This window comes from Glandiceps talaboti, chromosome 3 (genome assembly GCF_964340395.1).
Source record: "Glandiceps talaboti chromosome 3, keGlaTala1.1, whole genome shotgun sequence".
Taxonomy (NCBI): Eukaryota; Metazoa; Hemichordata; class Enteropneusta; family Spengelidae; genus Glandiceps; species Glandiceps talaboti.
Window position 1 is genome coordinate 29,923,993 of NC_135551.1, and position 22,889 is coordinate 29,946,881.

Consider the following 22,889-nt stretch of genomic DNA (forward strand, 5'->3'; position numbering starts at 1 on the left):
AAATCCTTTATTAGTCATTTAAAATTCAACTTGACATAGAAGCAATCTTTTGATAGGTTTTTCATTTTTTATACTTAATTCATGTATCGATCATATTTTTCCACTTTATTGTAAAAGTGATCTGATAGCCAAGAAATATTGAATAAATACATAGAACTTTTTTAATTATTAAGTACCTGTGTTTGTTTATATATAATTGTGTGTGTGTGTGTGTGTGTGTGTGTGTGTGTGTGTCCATGTATGTCCGACTCTGTGTTTGTCTCCATGTGTGTGTGTTCATGTATGTTGAATCTGCATATCTACACTGTATCATGTATATTCTTATATACCTGTGTGTGTGTGTATGTATGTGTGTATATGTATGTATGTGTGTGTATGTATGTATGTATGTATGACTTGTATGTATGTATGTATGTATGTATGTATGTATGTGTGTGTGTGTGTGTGTATGTATGTATGTATGTATGTATGTATGTATGTATGTATGTATGTATGTATGTATGTATGTATGTATGTATGTATGTATGTATGTAATGTATGTATGTATGTATGTATGTATGTATGTATGTATGTATGTATGTATGTATGTATGTGTGTGTGTATGTATGTATGTATGTATGTATGTATGCATGCATGTATGTATGTATGTGTGTGTAGAGTCTGTGTATCTACATCGTATCACATATACTTGACAATACCTGTAAGTGCATGTGTTTGTGTATATATATATATAGATATGTGTGTGTGTGTGTGTGTGTGTGTGTGTGAGTGTGTGTGTGTGTGTGTGTGTGTGTGTGTGTGTGTGTGTGTGTGTGTGTGGGTGTGGGTGTGTGTGTGTATAGATATAATTAAAAGATATATCTTGAGATTCGATGCCAATACTGCTGTCTATTATTAGGACAAAGTGATAATAAAGTAACAATAATAAGAATTCAATACAAAACAAAGAATCAGATAAACTAGATTTCTAAAATAGACATTGGAAAGAATATATACAGAATGCTTGAGGGTAAATGTATATAAAACAACAGACTCCACCTGTGACCATCTGTTTATACATTTATCATTTTACGATACATACGTGTGATATTTTATCTGTTTCTTCATGGATTTATCATTTGACCTGTATTATTTTTTCTTTTTATTTTATCAAAAAACTTTGTAACTCTAGAAACATTTCCATCAAATATGTCTTGAGAAATATGGATGAAACAAGACGAAATTTCCATGACCTCATTATATTACAACAGTTTGACTTTATTTTTTCGGAATATATGCGTAGTTTCTTTTTTCAAAAATGATTTTTAAATTCAAAAAGTTAAAGTCAATTGTGCAACTTGGGTGTAAAGATACATCAATGAAGGAACCGATTGATGAGTATTTCACATTATCATTCCCCATCCAAAATTTTCCTTTCTCCAGCCAAGGCAACTATGAGTAACTTAAGGGGCTTTGTCACAAGTTGAAGACACGTAGTTACATATCCCTTATGACTGTCATAAGTACATTCCAACTGGCTGAATGAATGAAGGAAAATATTGAGAAATAATATAAAATACCTCTGCAAGCATAATTTAGGAAAAATTATGAAGAATAATAATAGCAATTTTGAAGATTGTGATTCATATTTTGGGCATCACAGAATAAACCAATGATGTAGATATGTATTATTGTGACACAGAGCAACCAGGGTATAAATCCCATATTTTTGTGCACACATGTTCAACTTTACTAGTGTGAGGTATAATAGTATTTATTACATATGTACCAGAGAGTACTTGCACAGGGGAGCATGCACATACTAGTGATACTTGCACTGCAGTGTAACATATGCAATACCATAGCATTATTGCATACCTGCATGCAAATGATACGCAAATTAGGACACAATCGTTTATTCTACATGAAAGCACATGACAGCATAGGGACATTTGTATAACCATATGTAATAATAACAGAACCCCATGCCATGTTATAATGCCAGTGTTAGTACTCTGGGGTATTTGCACTTGAACATGCAGTGTTGTCTGCTGCACCTTTGCAGTAAGTACAACTGAGTGCACTGCAAGCACTTGTACTCAGGGGTATTTGCACTTGTACATGCAGTGTTATCTACTACACCTTAACAGTAAGTACAACTGAGTGCACTGCAAGCACTTGCACTCTGGGGTATTTGCACTCATACATGCAGTGTTGTCTGCTGCACCTTCGCAGTAAGTACAACTGAGTGCACTGCAAGCACTTGTGAAAGTACGGGTGCAGAGAACACTGCATGCACTTGTGCAAATACCCTGAGTACACCATACTTGCACTAATGCATCATGGGAGTTCTGTCATAATATACTCATAATATACTATAACTTACAGTTGTCATGGACTACTTTATTGTCATCTTCCTCAGCTGGAAACACTCTATCATACAGAGCTGTCACTTGCTGTAAACAAAATGATAACACAATTTATTTCCCTTGTAAAAAATGAACATTTTCTTGAACACTGAATGACATTTCTTAGTGAATGTTGAAATCTAAAAATCTAAAAAAAAAGTATGCATCTCTTAAAGACTCATCTCATAGTTATACATTCATCTATCTGAGTGAGTATCAACAATGGTAAGTTTGATATTTTCCTGATATTTTTCACCAATGAAATCTCATTCTGTAACCCTTGTTGGGAGGCTTGGTAAAATTGTAGGCATGACCCTAAAAAGGTCAGCATTCATGAAATTGTTTTATCTTCCTTTTAATCACTGGATTTATCAGTAACTACATGTATATACCTGTACAATGTATCACTGTATGACCTATGACCTATGACCTTACAAAGTTCATAACAGTTAATTCAGTTGATGTGCAACCACCAGGCTTACAACTACACGCAATCATGTTATCATCATGTGAACATTGCTTATGGACATTAGCATGCATACTTATACGGTATAGGCTAAAGACTCCCATTCAAATTTGTTAACTGATGTAAGCCTAATGTTAGCACTGAGCTAGCCTGGTATTAACATTTGACTGGTGAAGGCATTATTACTTTCCAGCTCTTAACACATACTGATAAAGTATCAGTGCCAGCCTGGTATGAACACTGGTCTAGCCTGGTGTTATACCACTGGACTAGCATTGTAGCAAGGTGTTAACATAGGGCTGATGTAGTCATTAACCATTCCAGTTGCTAACAAATGCTGATGAGGTGCTAGCACTGAGTTAGCCTGGTGTTAATATACGGTTGGTGCAGGCATACCCCTCCTAGTTCTTAAAACTTGCTGATGAGGTGCTACATGTAGTGCCTGCATTTCATTACCATTGAACTGATGTTTAACACAGGGTTGGCGCAGACATTAACCCTCCTACTATTGCTAATACATACTGGTGAGGATATCTATATTCTATACTAGTTACCTACCTTTTTGTTTTCAAAAAGTTCCACTGTAATGGTATCTGTTTTGATGTCTACAATGGTACCCATTTTAAACCCATTGGCTGGGTCTGGGGCCCATACTTTCTGACTGTCATCCATGTTTACAACTCAGCTCTCTGTAACAAGGAAACAAAACAAGATGTTATGGTCTGATATCATATCAGTTAGACACAAGGCATGCAAGGAGAGGTACCTTTTAAGGCATCTGTTTGTCTATACCACTAACTGACAATCATGTGCATTATTTGTATTCTTTTGTGTTTTACTTATGTCTGATTACATCTGTCCTGTAGTACTTGTTACCATTTTTTTAAACTGATTATGTCAATTTGTATAAAGCCAGTGAAGCATAATAAATAGAATAAATTAAAATCACCATGTGTTCAGCATGACATAAGAATGAATTACTCACTCACTCAAAATCATAAACACATTATAAATTGTTCTGTTGTGATTCCTACTGCCTATTTTGCATGATAGTTGTACTTTTGTTTCATCTAAATTATCATGAACACTTTCCGTTTTTAATGACTCGTTAAAAATGAAAGATGGTCACTTTATACACGTATTGTGAGAATTAATATCCTAAATACATATAAACTATGATGGTATAACTTTTATAAATAGACAGTCTTATGCACATAGTCAGTAAATTATGACATGTCATGCCATCTTTATTATCATAATGATATTATGATTTAGAAAACTTGACACGGTTGAACAATACAACATATTCTACAGTCTAATGCAAGATACAATGTACCACATGTCATGTCACTATCATGCATGTATTAATTGTATATGTGATTTGGAAAGTCTATAACTTAGTGATAGGTCTGAACAATACAACATACTCTGATGGGAGCCGAAAAATGAAACATAATGATATCCTACAGCATAATGTACATGTATATGTATTAAAAGAGAGATTTGACATGTCATGCTTTCATATATGTACATGTACATGTGATTGTGTGTGTGACAAGCCTAACAGGGCTGAACACCACAACTATTCTCTAGCCTATTATATGCAGTCATACTCAGTAAGATACCTTCTAATGCCATGTCATGCTACCCTACATTTTGTGTATCACATACATGATTTGATGGGGCTGAACAACACAAGACATCCTAATGCAAGGATTGTAATATTGAAACCCTTGTTTACTGCAGACAGAACACTGCATGAACTCAAGTAGTGTTACCATTCTGCTAGACATTTACCATACAAATTACTTTATTTCACAGTTGACAGAACAGACATATATACATTGGTTATTATCTCTAATTGGTTATTAAATGGACATTTTGAATATGAGACATATAACAAACCTTATAAATTTCTGTTCCATGATTCATCTTACACTATCATTTACAATGACTGTGTCCTACTGCTAGTGACACATACAGCCGACAGTTTTTAAACTTACCTATACTTCAATTTTGTATGACACTAGCATACATATTTCAATAAATTATGTGTCATGCAGTTTACATCACTAAAACAAAATTATGTCTGTGTAATCTTTGCATGTATGAAATTCTTCAAACACCCTGAGATCAGCTTTTTGCCAAATACCTATAGTACCTCAAACAATATGGCACCTAAAGCTGGGTAGGTTATGCAAGAAACATCCCCATGGGCAAATTTTTGCCCAAATACCAATAGTATACCCCAAACCAGGGACGTATAAACAGAGTACATGCACAATAGGCTATGCGATAAACACCCCTTGGGGCAGTTTTTTGCCAAATACCAGTAGTACCAAACACATGGTACCCTAACAGTCTATGATGTAACATAGTAGAGATATTGCCACTGGTATTAAACAGTAACTGACAAGAAAAATCAATGTTTACATTACTTCTTATCTCTACCACTCAGCTGATTAATTGAAATCGGGGTAGAAAGTTCATACCCTGCCCAAAATACAATTTAGAGTTATCAAGACATCTGCCATAATGTAATTTCTGAGAAAGATAGGGCCTAGAGATAGTGGCCGTTGTCCATATATATGTACTAGTAGGTTCATATGCCTCCTCTAGCTCTTTAGTCCAGTTCCTGAAGACCGTGTTCCAATTTTACACTATGTTATCTTCACACATTAAGTCTAGTCAATATCGTTACTCTAGGCATTAACTTAAGTGTGTTTATAGTTAGTCTAGTTCCTGATGACCGATGTTTGGTTTTGTTGATCTTGGAGGGGGAAACAACTTTTACCAATACATCCCATTATAGTAACAGCCGTACTGAGGTAGGCAGAAAATTTTCAACTGTAGATTGCTAAAATGTGATAGCTTGGTGCTTGTTGTTGTTGTTTTTGTTGTTGTTTTTCAACCATGCAACATCAGTACATGCCACTCTCCTTCATTCCCATTGACTTTCAGGCATTGTTTTAGTTTTAGTTTTGTTTAGTTAAGTTTTTTATCAAAACGTTTGGAATGATATCCACAGGAAACGAAGTAGTGAGATGATCTTGGCATCGAAAGTATGATCAAAAGTTTAATGTGAACCTTAAAAAATGTAAAAACTGAACTCCAGTTCCAGTCTGCTGAAACTAAAATCACGTGGGACACGACATCATCATGTTTATATGAATGCTGTAGGGGGGAGCACAGAGTTCTGTGCAAGAGTAACGACCTTGACTAGATCATAATGTGTGAACATAAGTAGTCGGAAAACAGCCGCCAGGAACTAGACTACTAGCTCTTAGACTCTTATGCCTTCCACAAAATTCAATCTTGAGTTATCACAACACTTGATACTTATTATGTATTGATTTTCTGGGTAAACTACAACATAACGATTAATACAGTTTTATAATGTCAACCTATACAAATGTATGTCTCACTACAAAAACACTGTCTGGTATTAGCTTAGGCAAGTCACACTTACAATCCTGGAGAAATATTTGTAGCATAGAGTAGAATACAGTATATTTTATTTGACACGAAATTACGTCATACAAGAACATAATTTATGGTCAATGATATACAGATACAATGTAACTACACAACAATAAAATAACACTTAACTACTAATGATTTGAAAAAAGTTAAACTATAAATTTGAATAATAGTGTTAATTGTGTTGTGTTTGTATCTCATTAATTTCCTGTCATCTCCTATACACATGTAAGAATACAAGTCATGTCATAATATTAACGATATCTCACTTCCTTCACGTTGACAGCGTTTTCATATCTTTATATAATATTTCCTATGTACATAATTTTCATGATGAATATTCAAGTAATATCTCTTGCTTGTTTGGACTAAAATTGACTTTAATTATATAGTATTTGTATTTGATATTTTCATTTCCATTCATGACGTGAGTTCTATGAGTGGCAATCGTTGAAATCTACAAATATGACATATCATAGGTAGACAAGAAATGACAGATAAGGCCATAAAAGCAAAAACAATCGTATTAAAAAAAAAAAGATGTACAATTTAGCACTCACGGTTTGCCGCACACACGAGCAAAAAGTCATTCGAGGCAAAAATTATCAAACACGCTAGATATTTGGCTCACAGCCCCGAACGTTCAAAATCTCATGAAAATTTACGCGCACACGAGCTATCTGCTTTATATAGCAAAATGGCACAAATGACTTTTTGCTCAGCACTTTGCTCGTGTGTGCGCCGGGCTTAACACCCCTTTCATAGAACTATAAATTTTGAATTCATGTTAAACTGAATAACACACCTTCTATAAAAACTAAAAATATATAATACAGATATGATCACATTTTAGGAGTTACAAAATAAATAACAAAGGGAGAAACCATTAGATATTTAATAGTTAGGACGTCCTAGCCTGTGCAACTCCCTCAAGGGAAGAGGCCCTATTATCAAGTCCCCTTACAAATAGATTTTTCTACATCTGTCTGTATCATAAATATTGTATGACTATCTCTTGAAGACCTACATGTACATGGTGTAGTTTGGATTCAGATTAAAATTTATGTATAAAAAGCAGTTGTCTGGCAGATCTATAGAAAAAGTTGGTCCAGAAAAAAAGAATGATCCCATGTAATCCTCATGGTGCCACTGATAAGATAAAAACTGATGTGAGACCATGGGATTAAAACTCTGGGGTTTAAACTCGGCGGTATAATATTCTGATAATACACAAATACAATATTTACATGAGATGCTATCATACATAGTAAGGCGTAAAAAAAATTGTGTGGTTCCGATTACATTCAATTTGAAAATAGGTGGGGTAGGTAGATTTGTTATTTTATTTTTTTAAATTATTTTTTTTCCATTTGTGAGTGTCTTGTTCAAGGAGTTATGTTTTTCTGTTGTTTTCCATATGGTCTCTGTGTTATTGGCTTCTACAGCCATTGGAAGAACAGTTTTATATTGTCTTTTTCAGTTGATGTTCAGTTGATGTCTTGCGAGACCTCACAATTTTCGTGATTTTCTTTTTTTTTGAATATGTAAAAAAACCGGAACCAAACAAATTTTTTTATTTGGCCTAACCGAGAGTAGTGTACTAGAGTTACATAACATATTGAAATGTACAGCAAATATAAGATAAACAGTAGTGTTATCTACTAGATCATAACATGCCATACTACTTCCAAATATGATTAATTTTATATATAGTATCAGTAATATAAAAATTACAGATTTTTAAAATTTATTGATATTTTCATCTAAACAATACAACTTTATCATTAAAGTTTATTCTAACAAAAACTCAAAGATGCATAAATTACTTTTACCAAAATTTAGCAAAAAACACGGATTGACTATCACCCCTCGCTGCAGTGAGTTACTGAGTAGACTAAATCCTAGACTAACAATGACACATGATGTACAGTGTATATCAGACATTCATTTCAATTCAGTGTTTTATCTAGTCAAGTGTAAGATGAATGTAATTTTATCATGCATTAATGTCAGCCATGCATAAACCACAACATATCACTTAATACATCATGTCATACAGAGCCAATTGAGGACAACCTGTGTGGATTATCACCACAAATCACTCTACCCTGTATATGTTATCTTTTTAGTCAGTATCCATCACAATCAAAATATAACATAGTCTTGTTTCGATTAGAAAAAGACACCAAGGTTTCTGTTATCTCTAAGTGTCAGTGAAACCTTCATTCTCAGAATTTATATGCATATAATTTCCTAAGCTTTTTTAATGTCTTGTGTGAATTTAAGGGGGGGGGGGGGAGGGGGGGTTGTTTATAAAAAAAAGGACCTAATTTACATAAAGATTTACATGTAATTACATTGAATATTTGCATATGATTGGAAATGGGGAGCAGATTCACATATACATGCAATCAATATTTGTTTACTAATAATACTATTAATCATCTTTCTTTCTCTCTCCACACACACACACACACACACACACACACACACACATACATACATACACACACAGACACATACACACATATACACACATACATACACACACATACACACACAGACACATACACACATACACATACACACACACACTAACATGATAATGACAATAAAACATTTATAAATCACACACAATTACACTGCACAGTGCTAAATGTTATCATACAGGTATGCCATATTCAATGCTTTCTCTTTCATAGTTTTGTACACAGTGTAATACACAAATCTGAATATTTATATACATTGTAGCTTTCAATTTGTATTCCTTTAGCAATTTCAGTATCTCTACGACACAGTATTGAAATATAAATAAAAACCTGCCATTTTTTTAAACTCTAAACTGAATGACATTGGCTTTGTTTTTTGAATGTTTTCAGGGTATAATGTAACCTTCAAACACCCTGTCACAGATTTAAGATATGTAATATTGTTATCTGATTGATGTTTTAACAATTGAGGCATTTTTAGATGATACAGATCGTTTTGGCTTAGTGTTGTATCACTAGACATTTGTTATTAAGTGATAGCTTACTTATTCACAAATACGACTCTTAATTTAAACTCTAGTTTAGCCCAACACTCCAGAGTTAAACTATTGGTTTATTGTACCATGTCTCAACATGTTCATCATCTCTATGTACATTGTGTCATTTACAAACGTATTTCATGGGTACAAAATGTCCCTCAGGTACAATTAGTTTATTTCCCCATTTACTAAAATAGAGTACATGTACACTTCCTAATTTGTCAGCCCTGTATCAACCTTATACTTTAATATACAGTAACTAAAATATCATTTTTTTATAACTTTTTATTCAATTTTCATAACATAATTTTTTTTAAAGATGTAGGCAGAAAAAAGATAAGTTCTTTCTTTAAGTACACAATTAACAAATGGAGACAATAAAACTATTTATTTATCTTCACAACATTTCTATGAACACAATTCTACATAATTATGCCAACATCTGCAAATATATACTATTTTGTTTACCACAGTTCCACCCCTCATTACGTTTGGTTGTCATGGTCACACCCTTCATCTATATACATGTATCCTATCTATAAATAGGTCAAGCCAAATCAAAGTCAATGCCTGTAGACATTACTTCCATATCATATCTTTTATCACATACAAGACTTGTATGAATTATGAAGTTTGTAACACTGAGAGTAAAATTATTACAAACATGTGTAAGATATCAAATATGAGATAAAATATATCAATGTAGTGTCATTGCCTGATATGAGTACACATCCTTTAAAACATTCAAATGGCAGACTACACATGTCTAGCTTAGAATCCAGGTGATTGGGGAAAATTCAAAGTCCTTGATCTCCTGGATTCTAGGCTAACACACATATATTCATTCATTTTAATTTGTATTAACTCAAACTAATATTATACCATGCACAAGCCAAGTTGAACAAAAAAATATGGAATATATACTCTGGTCGTTGTCACGACAACACATGTCTATGTCACGACAACGTGTGTCTATGTCACTGGTTCTACTGTATTCAAAATATGAGTTAAAATGTACAAAATTGTTATTACTTTCCCCAATTTTTCTCTGATATTACTTCCGCTGGTATAATTACAAATGCATATTATTCCCCAATATTTTTCTTTATTCAACCGGAAAATACTCGTGACCTAAGGGATTTGTCACTACTCTTCTAGTGACTAGTAGTAGTGACAAAGACTCCTTAGGTCACTCGTATTTTCCTTGGCTGAATGAAGAGAAATACTAGGGAATGTTAGCGTATAGTTGGTTTCTCAGACTCTCTAGATGTGAACAACCTTCATCTTGTGTTGAAAGGAACGCCATTAGTAGACTATATGATGTATCATTCAGATATAACCAGTGTTAGTTTGATTGCAGGCTGATAGATAGAGTGGTATGACATTGTTGTATCTTACAAGCACCCCCCCCCCCCCCCATTATCTACTCTTCACATACACATGTGTGATACAAGTACTTTAGAATATTGTTGAATGTATAGATGACACTTAGCCAGCCAGCCACGATGTAATCCATGTACATATAGATCAAATAATAATATGTGTCTCCTACAGCTGTCATTATATTCTTTTCTATTTCTCCACACACATACTCATGTACCGTTACGTCATAATTTTTATGTACAGTGACTACTTGGATCATTGTGCAATGACTGCAGTGTAACACCTGAAATATCACTTACTACCTGCATGCAAATGAGGGTGTGACCGCATGTAGTTTCGTTTGTTTTTTTAAAAATAAATTTGTTGTTTCCGTTAAACAAGCAATAATAGAACTCCATCACAGTATGACTATGAGTGTCGGTGTGTATTCTGGGTATTTATGATTGACATGGTATTTTCTACTCTACTTTCAACAGCTACACTATATCTGATATAACAGTCCATGTCAATGTCCTGGTACTTCTTGAAATAAATTTCTTATGTAATATCAATATATACACTAAGTAATGAATTATTAATACAACAAGTATTTGTTGATGACTAAACCTGACAAAGAAATACCTAGCTATATCTGCCTGCTTATATAAATATCACTGAAAAAAATACATAAATTTAATTTACCTGAAATTTATTCATTTGCAAGCGATCTGTATAATAGTACCGGAAATAATCATATAGCTTAAACAAAATACAGTAAAGACCTCGAAAGAAATGAAACTAAGGATTTTTTTTACATGTTTATATTTTTTGAGGGAGGGGTTTACAAAGTCACAAACAAATTGTATTGTATTGTATTGTATTGTATTGTATTGTATTGTATTGTATTGTATTGTATTGTATGTATTGTATTGTATTGTATTGTATTGTATGAGGAAAACTCAATTTCATGTAAATCAATAGTCAATATCTAAAGAGGTAGGTGATGTTTAGTTTTTTTGACAGCATTCGCAATGACATGTCTTTTGTTGCAGTTCTCTGATACAGTAGCTCTTTTAACATTTAAAAGAAATATGTGAAATGGTTTCATATTAGATTGAATAAATATGGTATTTTGCAATAATTATCAGGTTTGGTTTGAAATAAAACTAAATATTACCAGTAATGATTTTAGTGGTTGCTACATTAGTATGTAAGATACAGACATTCGTGCCATGCTATCACCCAGCACTCATCAATACGTACGATGGGGTAGTGAACAACACAACATCTTACAGCCTATTGCTACATGAGATATATTGCAATAGGTGGTGACCACACCCATTAGTGTAATACATACAATATGTACATTTAAATTACAAGTCTTACACGTCTTCATTTTATAGCCTTCATTTCTATGGTAGAATAGCAATAAAACCTTGTATCTCACTTTTTTAATGTGTTCATAATTGATCTCACAAGCATATTGAACAGTTTCTACCAGGCAAACTAAATTAAGAAATAAATTTTTTTTTTTTTACCAATTACAGCTACAGTTAAAACTATCTATCAAAATAATTGTTCAAATATATCAACTTTGACCTCACAATAAAGATATAGTGATAAACATGAAACATTCTAGACTATAAAATTAAATGGCCGTCACCAACAGATAAGGTTGTCAAAATATTATCACACAAAGATAATATGGTAAAGAATTTACAGACTAACACAAAATATATCAATCAATGATCTACACGAATAAAATGAAATTCAGGTGCTTAAGGTAAGAACTAAAGTTAGTCACAAGTGAAGTACATAAAATGTTTCAGCAAATGCTATGAGTCAGAGATTCCATCAGAAGATATGGCAGTTGATTTTACAGTAAATCCTTCACAGTGTGGTCACAATGGGTATATCTACACACACACACACACACACACACACACACACACACACACACACACACACACACACACACACACACACACACACACACACACACACACACATATATATATACTGTACATGTAGTTACTCACAGACATACAGCAAGACCAGTCACAATGTTGGGTATCACAGTGTGGCCACAATGGCTATACCAATTACCATAGCACAAACATATACAGTTACTCACAGCATGGAAGTATGTGAGTATATCACCCACTTCTATGATGCTGACAGCCATAAAATAAGACAATACTAGACTAACAAAGGAGTGTAAGGACATCAGACATCATTGCTAAACAATTGCTGTCATTGGTAAGCAATTGTTTCTACATGCTTTCCAAGGTAATCATAACCACCAACAATACCAGCCTACAGGATGCTGTACAAAGAAGTCTAATGTGATTTGCATAACACAAGATTTTGTCAAGGTTGTATTTCAGTTGTAATTTTTTATATAGCAGAATTACTGGATACCAATATTAGTACATAGGTAAATTTTCTTTATTCTTCCTATGGATCTCACTAATACATCAAATGGTCTTCCAAACAATGAACTTTTCCAGATGCCTTTCCTTACACTATCCATAGATGTTCATTGATATATCCATCCTTTTCCCTTTCCTTTCCCTTCCCATCTATCTTATCGACCCCGTTTCTAATTTTGAGAGATGTTCATTGTGTCCTCTCACTGTATATTCATCTTAATTTTTCTTTATCTCACTTCCTTCCTATTTCATATCTTTCAGCAAGCTTGCATGCATGTCTGTCTCCAAATCCTCTGTTTCTGTTTCTCCCCTTATACCTCCATGGTTTCTCCCTCCCTCTCTTGAGTTTCTCTAGACACACAAATCAGAGCCTATTGACTAACAGAGTCTTACAGCTGTTGTATACAAAGAATAAACTGAAGTCTTTGTCACTACAACACAAAGAAATCTTTACATCATTCTTTTAATCTTCTTGTGAAGGCTTTCATGTTAATGAGAAAACAATAACTGGACAATGAGAGGACAATGATAGGTCTTAATCTGAATGTAGTACATTATTCACAGGACTTTTGTTTTTGACAAGAATACCCTGCGCTGTCTGAGTAAACCCACGTACAAAATGGTTTGTTGTAAAGATCACATGCTATATGTATGCACTATATTGTCCTTTTCACTGGTAAAATCTAAAGCTTAGATTTAGATTTAGAGAAAGACTTAGTGTGATATGTTGAGATGAATCATAAACCCATCCACCAACATTGGTGGAGAATCTATGGATGGATTACACTCTCACTTATTTTGAAATCTAAAACTGCAATTTAGAAAGTGTGTGTGATGTGTTGAGATGGATTGACACACACTCACATATTCCCACCCTTTGTTTCATTGCAAAAGCTTTGAAATCTAAAGCTGAGGTTTTGAGAAAGTGTGCCGTGACACAAATTTTCATCAATATTCATGAAATAGCAAATATACAATACGAGTTTCAATAATAAAGTCAGAACAACTTGCTGGTACTGGTTTTTATACAAGAAAACTTCAAACTAGTCTTTCTTGAAATACTTTCTTATTCATTGGAAGTCAAAATGAAATTATATCAAATCTGAATAGAGAACAAAATTATCTACAAACTTCCACATTATAATAATCCAAAAAGAATACCCAATAAAAATGGTAATTTTGAAAGAAATTGCTAACTTTGAGGATTCATGCTGTCAGAATCATATATTTAGTTCATTGTATTTTCTGAAAATAAACCCTTGCCTTGGGTTCTAAGTTCACTCCAAGGTTTATAGTGAAATGTACTAACTAACTAAGTTCTCAGAATTATTCAGTATTCATAAGATCTAAGTTGAAGATGTAGGTTGCATTGGAAATTTGCTCTAAGCCACTGACTTCCAACTATTAATGAAACATGTTACATAACTATAAAATATGGATTATTTCCCTCCAGATTTTACTATGTGTATGTATGAACACAATTAAATTGGCTATATATCATATAGTAAAACACACTGCTAATATTTGTCAATCCATCTGAATTCTGAACACACACCACACTCCAGGTTTTACTATGTGTATGTATGAACACAATATCATTTAGCAATTTAACTGGCTATGATATATAGTAAAACACACTGCTAAATTTTGTCAATCCATCTGAATTCTGAACACACCACACTCCAGGTTTTACTTGCAAAATGTAGATATGAATATGATGTCATAGCAATTAAACCTGCTAGCATAATGAAACACACTGTCAAATTTGGTCGACTGGTGTAATGGAAAATTGAATTTATTCAACACTATAAACGTAACCCTGGCTGTCTACATAGTAACAGAAATGAATTATCAAATACATCCCATAGGCTATAGTAGATCAGTTTTAACTCCATAATGGGTTAGTAGAGTTAATCAAAAGTGTACACAGTGCTACACTCCAATACATGCTAATTTGACATTGATGTATTACTGTCAATTCATGAATGTATGTTTTAGTCAGGATACAGGGATATTGGACTGAAATTTGTCAATGACGGCATACGGTTTTACATGTACTATGATGTAGTGTACTGTACTGTCTGGGATATTGGACTGAAATTTGTCAATGACGGCATGTATTGTACCTATAATATACTGTCTGGGATATTGGACTGAAATTTGTCATTGACGGCATGTATTGTACCTATAATATACTGTCTGGGATATTGGACTGAAATTTGTCATTGGAGGCATACGGTTTTACATGTACTACGATGTAGTGTACTGTCTACAAGTTTTGCACTCCAAAATTCTGTACAGCCATATAATCTTGTGTTCTCACTAATGACTAGTATTTTAGTATACATCCTTGTGAGTGAAGGACATTACAGAACAAATTTACCTGTATAACCACAGTGAGAGAGAGACTGTGGTATAACACAATATGCAAATTACTTGTAAATACACACAAGACACAATACCCTATTATGTAAAGGGATAACAGACCATGGTCAAAGATAGTAATATATTGAGGTCAAATTAGTTTTCTGTTTACTTTTATAATATTAAATATTAACTTTTAGTTAATCCATAAATTTGATGTATTATTTTTTTTTCATATGTCAATAGTTCATTTGTCCTATGTCTATAGACCAGACACAATGGTCAAGCCATCTATATAGAACTGTTATCTGTGTACATTTGACAAGAAAAGCAATCATTTGTATTCTTATTTGTTGAAATACTTCAATAAGCATAAAGAGGTAAATTAATGTGCAGTCCACAATCAATAAAATAGATTGACGTATTTGTGATGTACCCCATACTCTGAATATACTATCTACTCATACTTGTGATGTGCCCCATACTCTGAATATACTATCTACTCATACTTGCGATGTGCCCCGTACTCTGAATATACTATCTACTCATACTTAAATTTTCATCATTTTACCAGAATTTCCTCAAAGATCAAAAATCAAAGGAAAGTCTAAATTACAAATTTGAATAGATTTCACGTCTTTGTCGCAAGGCTTCAAACAGCTTAGTAATTTTGCTAAATCTACCTTGAATGACTCAGTAAGTTTACCAGAGTGTTTCTGCTAGTGTTAAGGATGGCATGTAGATGAAATCTACCTGTGTCCCTTTCAAAACTGCGTCAGTTTTTACCTAACTTTCCATTACCTGGATTCCCCAACCTAGGCAAAAATATGGGAATTCTTAAATGTTGAAAAAAAAAAACATGTTTGTTGAGAGCAATAAGAAAACACAGTATCCAATCAGATTCCTGTAAACCCTCAACCATCAACCACCAACCCTCAACCCCCACCCCCTTTTTTGAAGGCTTGAAAATTATTGATACAAAATACACACTGCAGTTAACCAAATACGAATTTCTAGTATTTCCTTTCTCTATAGGCTGACATCCTTTGACAGGAATATTCTTCTTCAAACAGCCTCTAATGTTACATCTACAATGAGAGTTATATCAATATGAAATTATTCAATATTCCTCACATGTATTGTATAGGCTATATCATGACAACACAGCATACAGAAACAGAGATGAGACTAACTCTGTGAGTTATATTACTTGGTTTAACTGAATAAACTGTGAACATTTATACATCTGTCTGTGTTTGGTTAATGTATTTGACCGGTAACTGGAGCACTTTACAACATTATATCAGCAGAACAGAAAAATCAATGGATATCAGTCAATGTGAACAACACAAAGCATTTGTACATGTACGCTAATATAATGCATACATATACAATATATACCACTCACAACACATCTCACTTTGTCTGAGGGCATCCCAGTTTATCTTTATGTTACTCGTGGACCAAATATCTCCTTCATATGAAAAAAAAATAAAAAAATTAAAATTGACTCCCCTATGACTTGCTCAGAAAAAAGCTGAGTCAGATGGTGATATCACAAATGCATATAATCTGGGCAAAAACTCTTTTTCATTGTTGAAATTTGGGATCATTAATTAATATTTTAAAGCAAAATAAATGGCTCATATTTTCCTTTGACTTTACATATAATTTCTATGGCGTCAGGACTGTCAATTAAAGTACGGTTATGAATTGAAAGTGTCACTAACATGTATACACATTTACTTTTTTTTTCTCCTGTTTCTTTTTTTAGCCACCCAACTAATTCATCATTTTTAAGATGTTATGATAGGAAACATAAAAAATAAATAGAGTTGCCCTGATATATTACTGTTATATGCAAATGAGATAACACATTTCACTTCTCATTTATACCTTTTTTTATCACCATATACAAATTACAAGACATTACAAAACAACCTCTCTATCATGTTAGATATATATATGAGTGACTCCATATACAACTATAGATTAGTGGCTAGTTTACAAGGATTGTATTTAGCCATCTATTTAGTCCATTACACATTGAAATTATTGTATTCATTATATATATATATATATATATATATATATATATATATATATATATATATATATATATATATGTGTGTGTGTGTGTGTGTGTGTGTGTGTGTGTGTGTGTGTGTATGTATGTATACATATTATGTATATATATATATATATATATATATATATATATATATATATATATATATATATATATATATATATATATATATATATATATATATATATATATATATATATATATATATACACACATACACAATAAATATATATTATATTACACACATAATGAACATTACTTAAGGTACAATGTAGTAACATCTTACTAAAAAACAAAATGCTGTATATGTACCTGAACCTAAACAGGATAGCTGCAGAAGGAGGCTTATGCCAACATAATGTAATTTGTAAGTAATGGTTTTTATCACAACGTTTAGTCCATGAGACTGCATATAGTATTACTAACTGTGTTACCATGTACATTTAATGTCTTACACTCTCTGACATTTTATCACCCCATCATCAGTTTTTGTGAAGGGCTGTAACTTTGTAAGTAGGTAAAATGTCTTATTAAGCTCTCTCTACTCCTAACTGGGCTTACCCATCAAGATCTTACATTACAATCAAAAATACTGTTTTAAATGTCTACCCCTGGCTGTTTATATAGTTTGTACTATATTCTGTAGTGTTTGTGTACACCTCAATTTGTAGTTGCTCAGAATTACCACTTCCTCTGTGGTTTTTATATCACTTCAAAGAGATTATAAAGTTTACAGTTAGTGATTTTATTAGAGAACTACAAACCATGACAATTTCCACCTAATACTTATTTTTACACACCTGTAATAAATTTATACTAAATGTTATCACAATCATTAACAGATATTTATAATTGTTGAACTAAAATGTATTTAAACTGTGTGAACTTGAAGAAAGCACAAACTGTGAATTGAAAATATATGCAGAAAAACAATGTACATGTTTTAATTATTCAGAATTGCTAATAATTAGCATAGTTTAATATTTTACTCCTTGGTTACCATGGTTCTTATGTATGAAGAGGAACACTGTTCATCTTATAATGTGAGGAAGAAGGGGGGGGGGGGGGGTGTTGATTTCAAAATGGCAAAACATCTGCTTTTGGCAATGGGTAACACACAATGTTTAATACCTTTACCAGTAGTACAAATCTTTAAGCCTATTAAAGTTAGCTCCTTGAAGTCCATGTAACACCTTCATTGCATATTCCTGTGACTGTTATGTCAAGCGATATTCACAACTTTCTCACTTCAGGCAATCCCTAATCAACACATACTATTCAGTATTCTGTACTTCAAAATATTAAAACCTGTATTTGCATATTTCACAGTTACAGTCAGTTTTAATGCAACAGACATCGTTGTCACTTGTCAAGTTTTTCTTTAGGACTGTACATGTATAGTTGGGAAATCTGTTAATGTTAATTTTATTAGGGCTCAAACATAAAAATATCACCAAATATCATATACACATAATAAAATATAGAAAGCTATGAAAATTGACTTTTTTTCTGAAATGCTTCTTTACACTACTGTTGTAAATGCTATCAGGTAAAATTTACCTGACTTTAACAGTATTTTGCTAAAGTCAAAACAAGAATTATCAAAACCTGTAGATAAACATACCTTTTTCCACAGACTTGTCTACTTCAGTTCAAAGGTTTTAAAACCTCATCTCAAAATACTGATATCATGAAATATACAGAAAGTATCAAATCCACTGAAGTCAGGTTGTTTTACATATAAATATCAACACATTTACTTAAATTTACCATATTTCTCTAATTTCACCTGGAGTTCTTAATCTGAGATAAATTTTAGTAAATATCAAATTATGTCATCCCCTTAGTCATTTACATGATTTATTAATGACAAGAATTCTATCAATATTTGATAGGTGTGACTCTACTACGACCTAGTTTCACTTCATACATTAACTAACTCTTACTACATTTCACATAATAAACTTATAGCGTATAAATCCTATAATTAAGATAGTTCTGTAATTAAACAACTTTATTTATTCTAGAGATTACTTATTAATCTAGGAATTATATTTCAATTAAAGTGCTCAACTAATGTCTGAGATTTCTTTTATTAAATGAAAATATTGCTCACAGAAATCCTTATGGCTGTGTAGTTGTAACTATGTGTTATAATCCAGAATCTCTGGTACTATTAACCACAGAACAATGGGACAAATCTTGTATAATTTACACAGCTCCCTGAAATCCGTGTTTTAGTTTTTAAGGATTTTAAAGTTTTGGTACTTGGTAATAAGAGTGTGGGGAATAAAGTCAATACAATAATATAGTTAACTGGTTATAATAGGTGGTTTACATCATACTTGTACGGAAAAAGCTACAACATCACAGTGAAATACATGTTTGTACATGTGTGTGTGTGTGTGGGGGGGGGGTGTTCAGGTAGCTACTCAGCCTCAGGTACTATATTCTAACAAAAAACACAGTGAATTATAAGTTCTTAATGTGTGTTGGATGGGGAGAACCAAAAGTTTACTAAAAAAGGTATAAATTTAAGTGTGCATGTATGTGGGGGAGGTGGGGTTTAGTATACCTACTAAGGTACTGCATTCTAACGAAAATTCTGTGTATATTCTGTATATTAAACATGCAAGCGTTGTGTGTGTGTGTGTGTGTGGGGGGGGGGGGGGGCCTCAGGTAGTTTACCTAGTAGTAAAGGTACTAAATTCTAACAAAAACACTTGGAGTATTTCTCTTAAAAGACTATTCAAAATGTCTCCTAAAAACCAGGAGGAAATATAACATTTTGATTGACAGATTGTATTACATTATTACCACACTGTATTTCCTGGGTGAATAACCTTTCAAATGTTCACTATGTCACTGGTCAAATTAAAGACAATGTAATAACTTATTATAAGAAAACGGTTCTAACAGCAAATACTATTTCATACTCTTCAAAATATTAATGAAGGTCACAGGTCATATTCAGCTAAAATTTCTTGGCGACACACTACTTTGAAAACACAAAACATTCCCTTCCTCCTCCTTCCCCCCCCCCCAAAAAAAAAAAGGGAAAAAAAAGAAAAAATGAGGTTGTGTTCTGAAGTCAATCTGATAACTGTGGGTGGGTGTCATTTGTTTTCTATATATGTCTCTGCCAGGCTATACATGTATTAATCTTTGTCAAAAATGAAGTGAACTTTGGCTGGTCGGTCACTAGTCCTATCCAAACACAGTGATCTACTGTTTAAAATGAATGACCCTTTTCATTTTGAAATTATGCACAAAATTCAAAGAAAATGGATGTTTTAATTATAAGTACGAGATTATCATACATCTCAGATTATGGTTTGTAATTTCGATTAAAATGAAAGTCAGATATTAGTAATACTGGTGTATAGGTACTTTGTAGTAATTGTATGAAATATCACTACCCTGATAGAAACCACCTACATGAATGTTGACCAAGCTACACTGTTTTCTAGACCAGTTATAGAAGTGAAGGCAAGTAGCAAAGCACAGTACACCATCGTTTTTGCTTATCACAAAGCACTACAGGCCTTACAACACAGAATATGCCTTGCTGCATGAGTACTAAGTGCTGACATTTACAGAAATAATATTTGAGATGATAATTGGCTAGGGAAATGGGATAAATTATGGGGATATTTATCGTTGGTTTGTGAACCTGATATGAATAAAATAATTGTACGTATATACTAATAACAAATGAATATACTTTCCCGATCATATCAATACTAAGATAAATTTCATAAACTAATAAATTGTATGGAAATCAAAAAATAAAGAAAAAGTGTCTTTGACAGACTTAAACTATAATGTTTTGTTAACAAAAAGCAACTAATCATTGGCTCTCTGTTGCAACATCTCCGCTTTTAATAGAAAAAGACGAAATACAAACAGTTTAGAAACATATTTGATATGGTCACTGACTCACAGAAAAACAAACGAACGATACACTCCCCCCTCGAAGCTCACGTATCAGCCGGGTACACTACCACGTAGCGTTCTATGTTTTCCCGTTATATTTCATTCACTATACAAATTGTAGACAATGGAAATTGTCACCTCATTCATCAGAATGACTTTGGGTTTGGAGGATACCAAGAACGTGTTAAAAATATCACTCAGATGCAATATATGGTGACAACGTGTATCTACACCATGTACGAGGTAAAGGTCGAATCGACTGTATCTCAGATCTCCGTCAGCGTGGATCCAAGTCATTGGTTACTTAGCGATTTCTGAAGCTACACAATGAAATCATAAGACATCACTTGGTGTGTTCTCAGCATACACTTTAAGATAGTCTGAAATAATTTAATGATTTACCTGATATGCCGTATAGAACCACCAGATCAGTAAAATTACCAATAATTTGAACAGCAGGTCGAGACACCACTGTACCGGTATACCGGATGACACTTGCCGGTAGTGTTTAACAACACATTTTCTTTAGACTATATTAATCCGCGACAAAGCATGTAGTGAACAATATTGTTTTTAAAATATGGTAAAACATTTGTTGATGAAGGTTTTCATTTTGATATTTATCGATTACTTACCTAAATCTGCTTTGTTTTGGTGGCTAAATTTAATTAGCAGTGATGCAAACAACTGTATATGGCGGATGAATATGGGGCGTGCCGGACCAGGTGTGACCCTGGGTAAGCCGCAGAACTACTTTTCAAGTTCCGCTATTGACACCTGGTGACGTCACTGCGACTATTATTGGCTTCATAAGAAGGAAACAATTTTTGGAGGAATAAGATGTGTTGTAAAAGGTATAAATTTGTAACAATTATCAATTCCGTGAGCGATATAAATGTTATGAAATAAACTTGGTAGGACAATAAATCATACCTCGTGCAGACAGAACTAGAGCTGAATTACTTTTTTTATTAGAAATTTTTTTTGGGGTGAAAATATCGATTCTGTTGTTTATCACATCACAAACTGCAATATCATATTTGGTAACAATTTTTTAAAAGTTATACATTGTCATTCTAGCAAAAAAATATTGTGTGTAACATTACTTATTAGGTTCTCTGAGAAATAAAATCACCAAATTCATTAACAAATTTCAGTTGTTTGTACAATTGTTAGATTTACAATTTAGAACATAATGAACACATAACAGACAGAAATGTGAACATCTTGTAAATTGTTGCCCATGGGTCAAGGGTCGCAGTAGGCAAAGTGAAAGAAATGGTTGTATTGTGTGTATGAAGCAGTTTACAACTTTGACCCAAGGTCAGAGGTCAATCAATGAATC

The 22,889-nt window shown here is 32.9% G+C and overlaps 1 protein-coding gene across 1 annotated transcript in view; it reads right to left on the reverse strand.

Annotated features, from left to right (window-relative positions):
• The window catches only part of LOC144432863 (unconventional myosin-VI-like), a 58,029-nt gene extending 35,985 nt beyond the window's left edge, over positions 1-22,044 (reverse strand). Inside the window, exons 1-3 of the mRNA XM_078121159.1 lie at positions 21,947-22,044; positions 3,412-3,542; positions 2,366-2,435 (exon numbers count right to left, since the gene is read on the reverse strand). Coding sequence (XP_077977285.1) covers positions 2,366-2,435; positions 3,412-3,525 — 184 coding nt within the window. The 5' untranslated portion in view covers positions 3,526-3,542; positions 21,947-22,044. The remainder of the gene's footprint in view (positions 1-2,365; positions 2,436-3,411; positions 3,543-21,946) is intronic.
• Between the last annotated feature and the right edge of the window lie 845 nt (positions 22,045-22,889).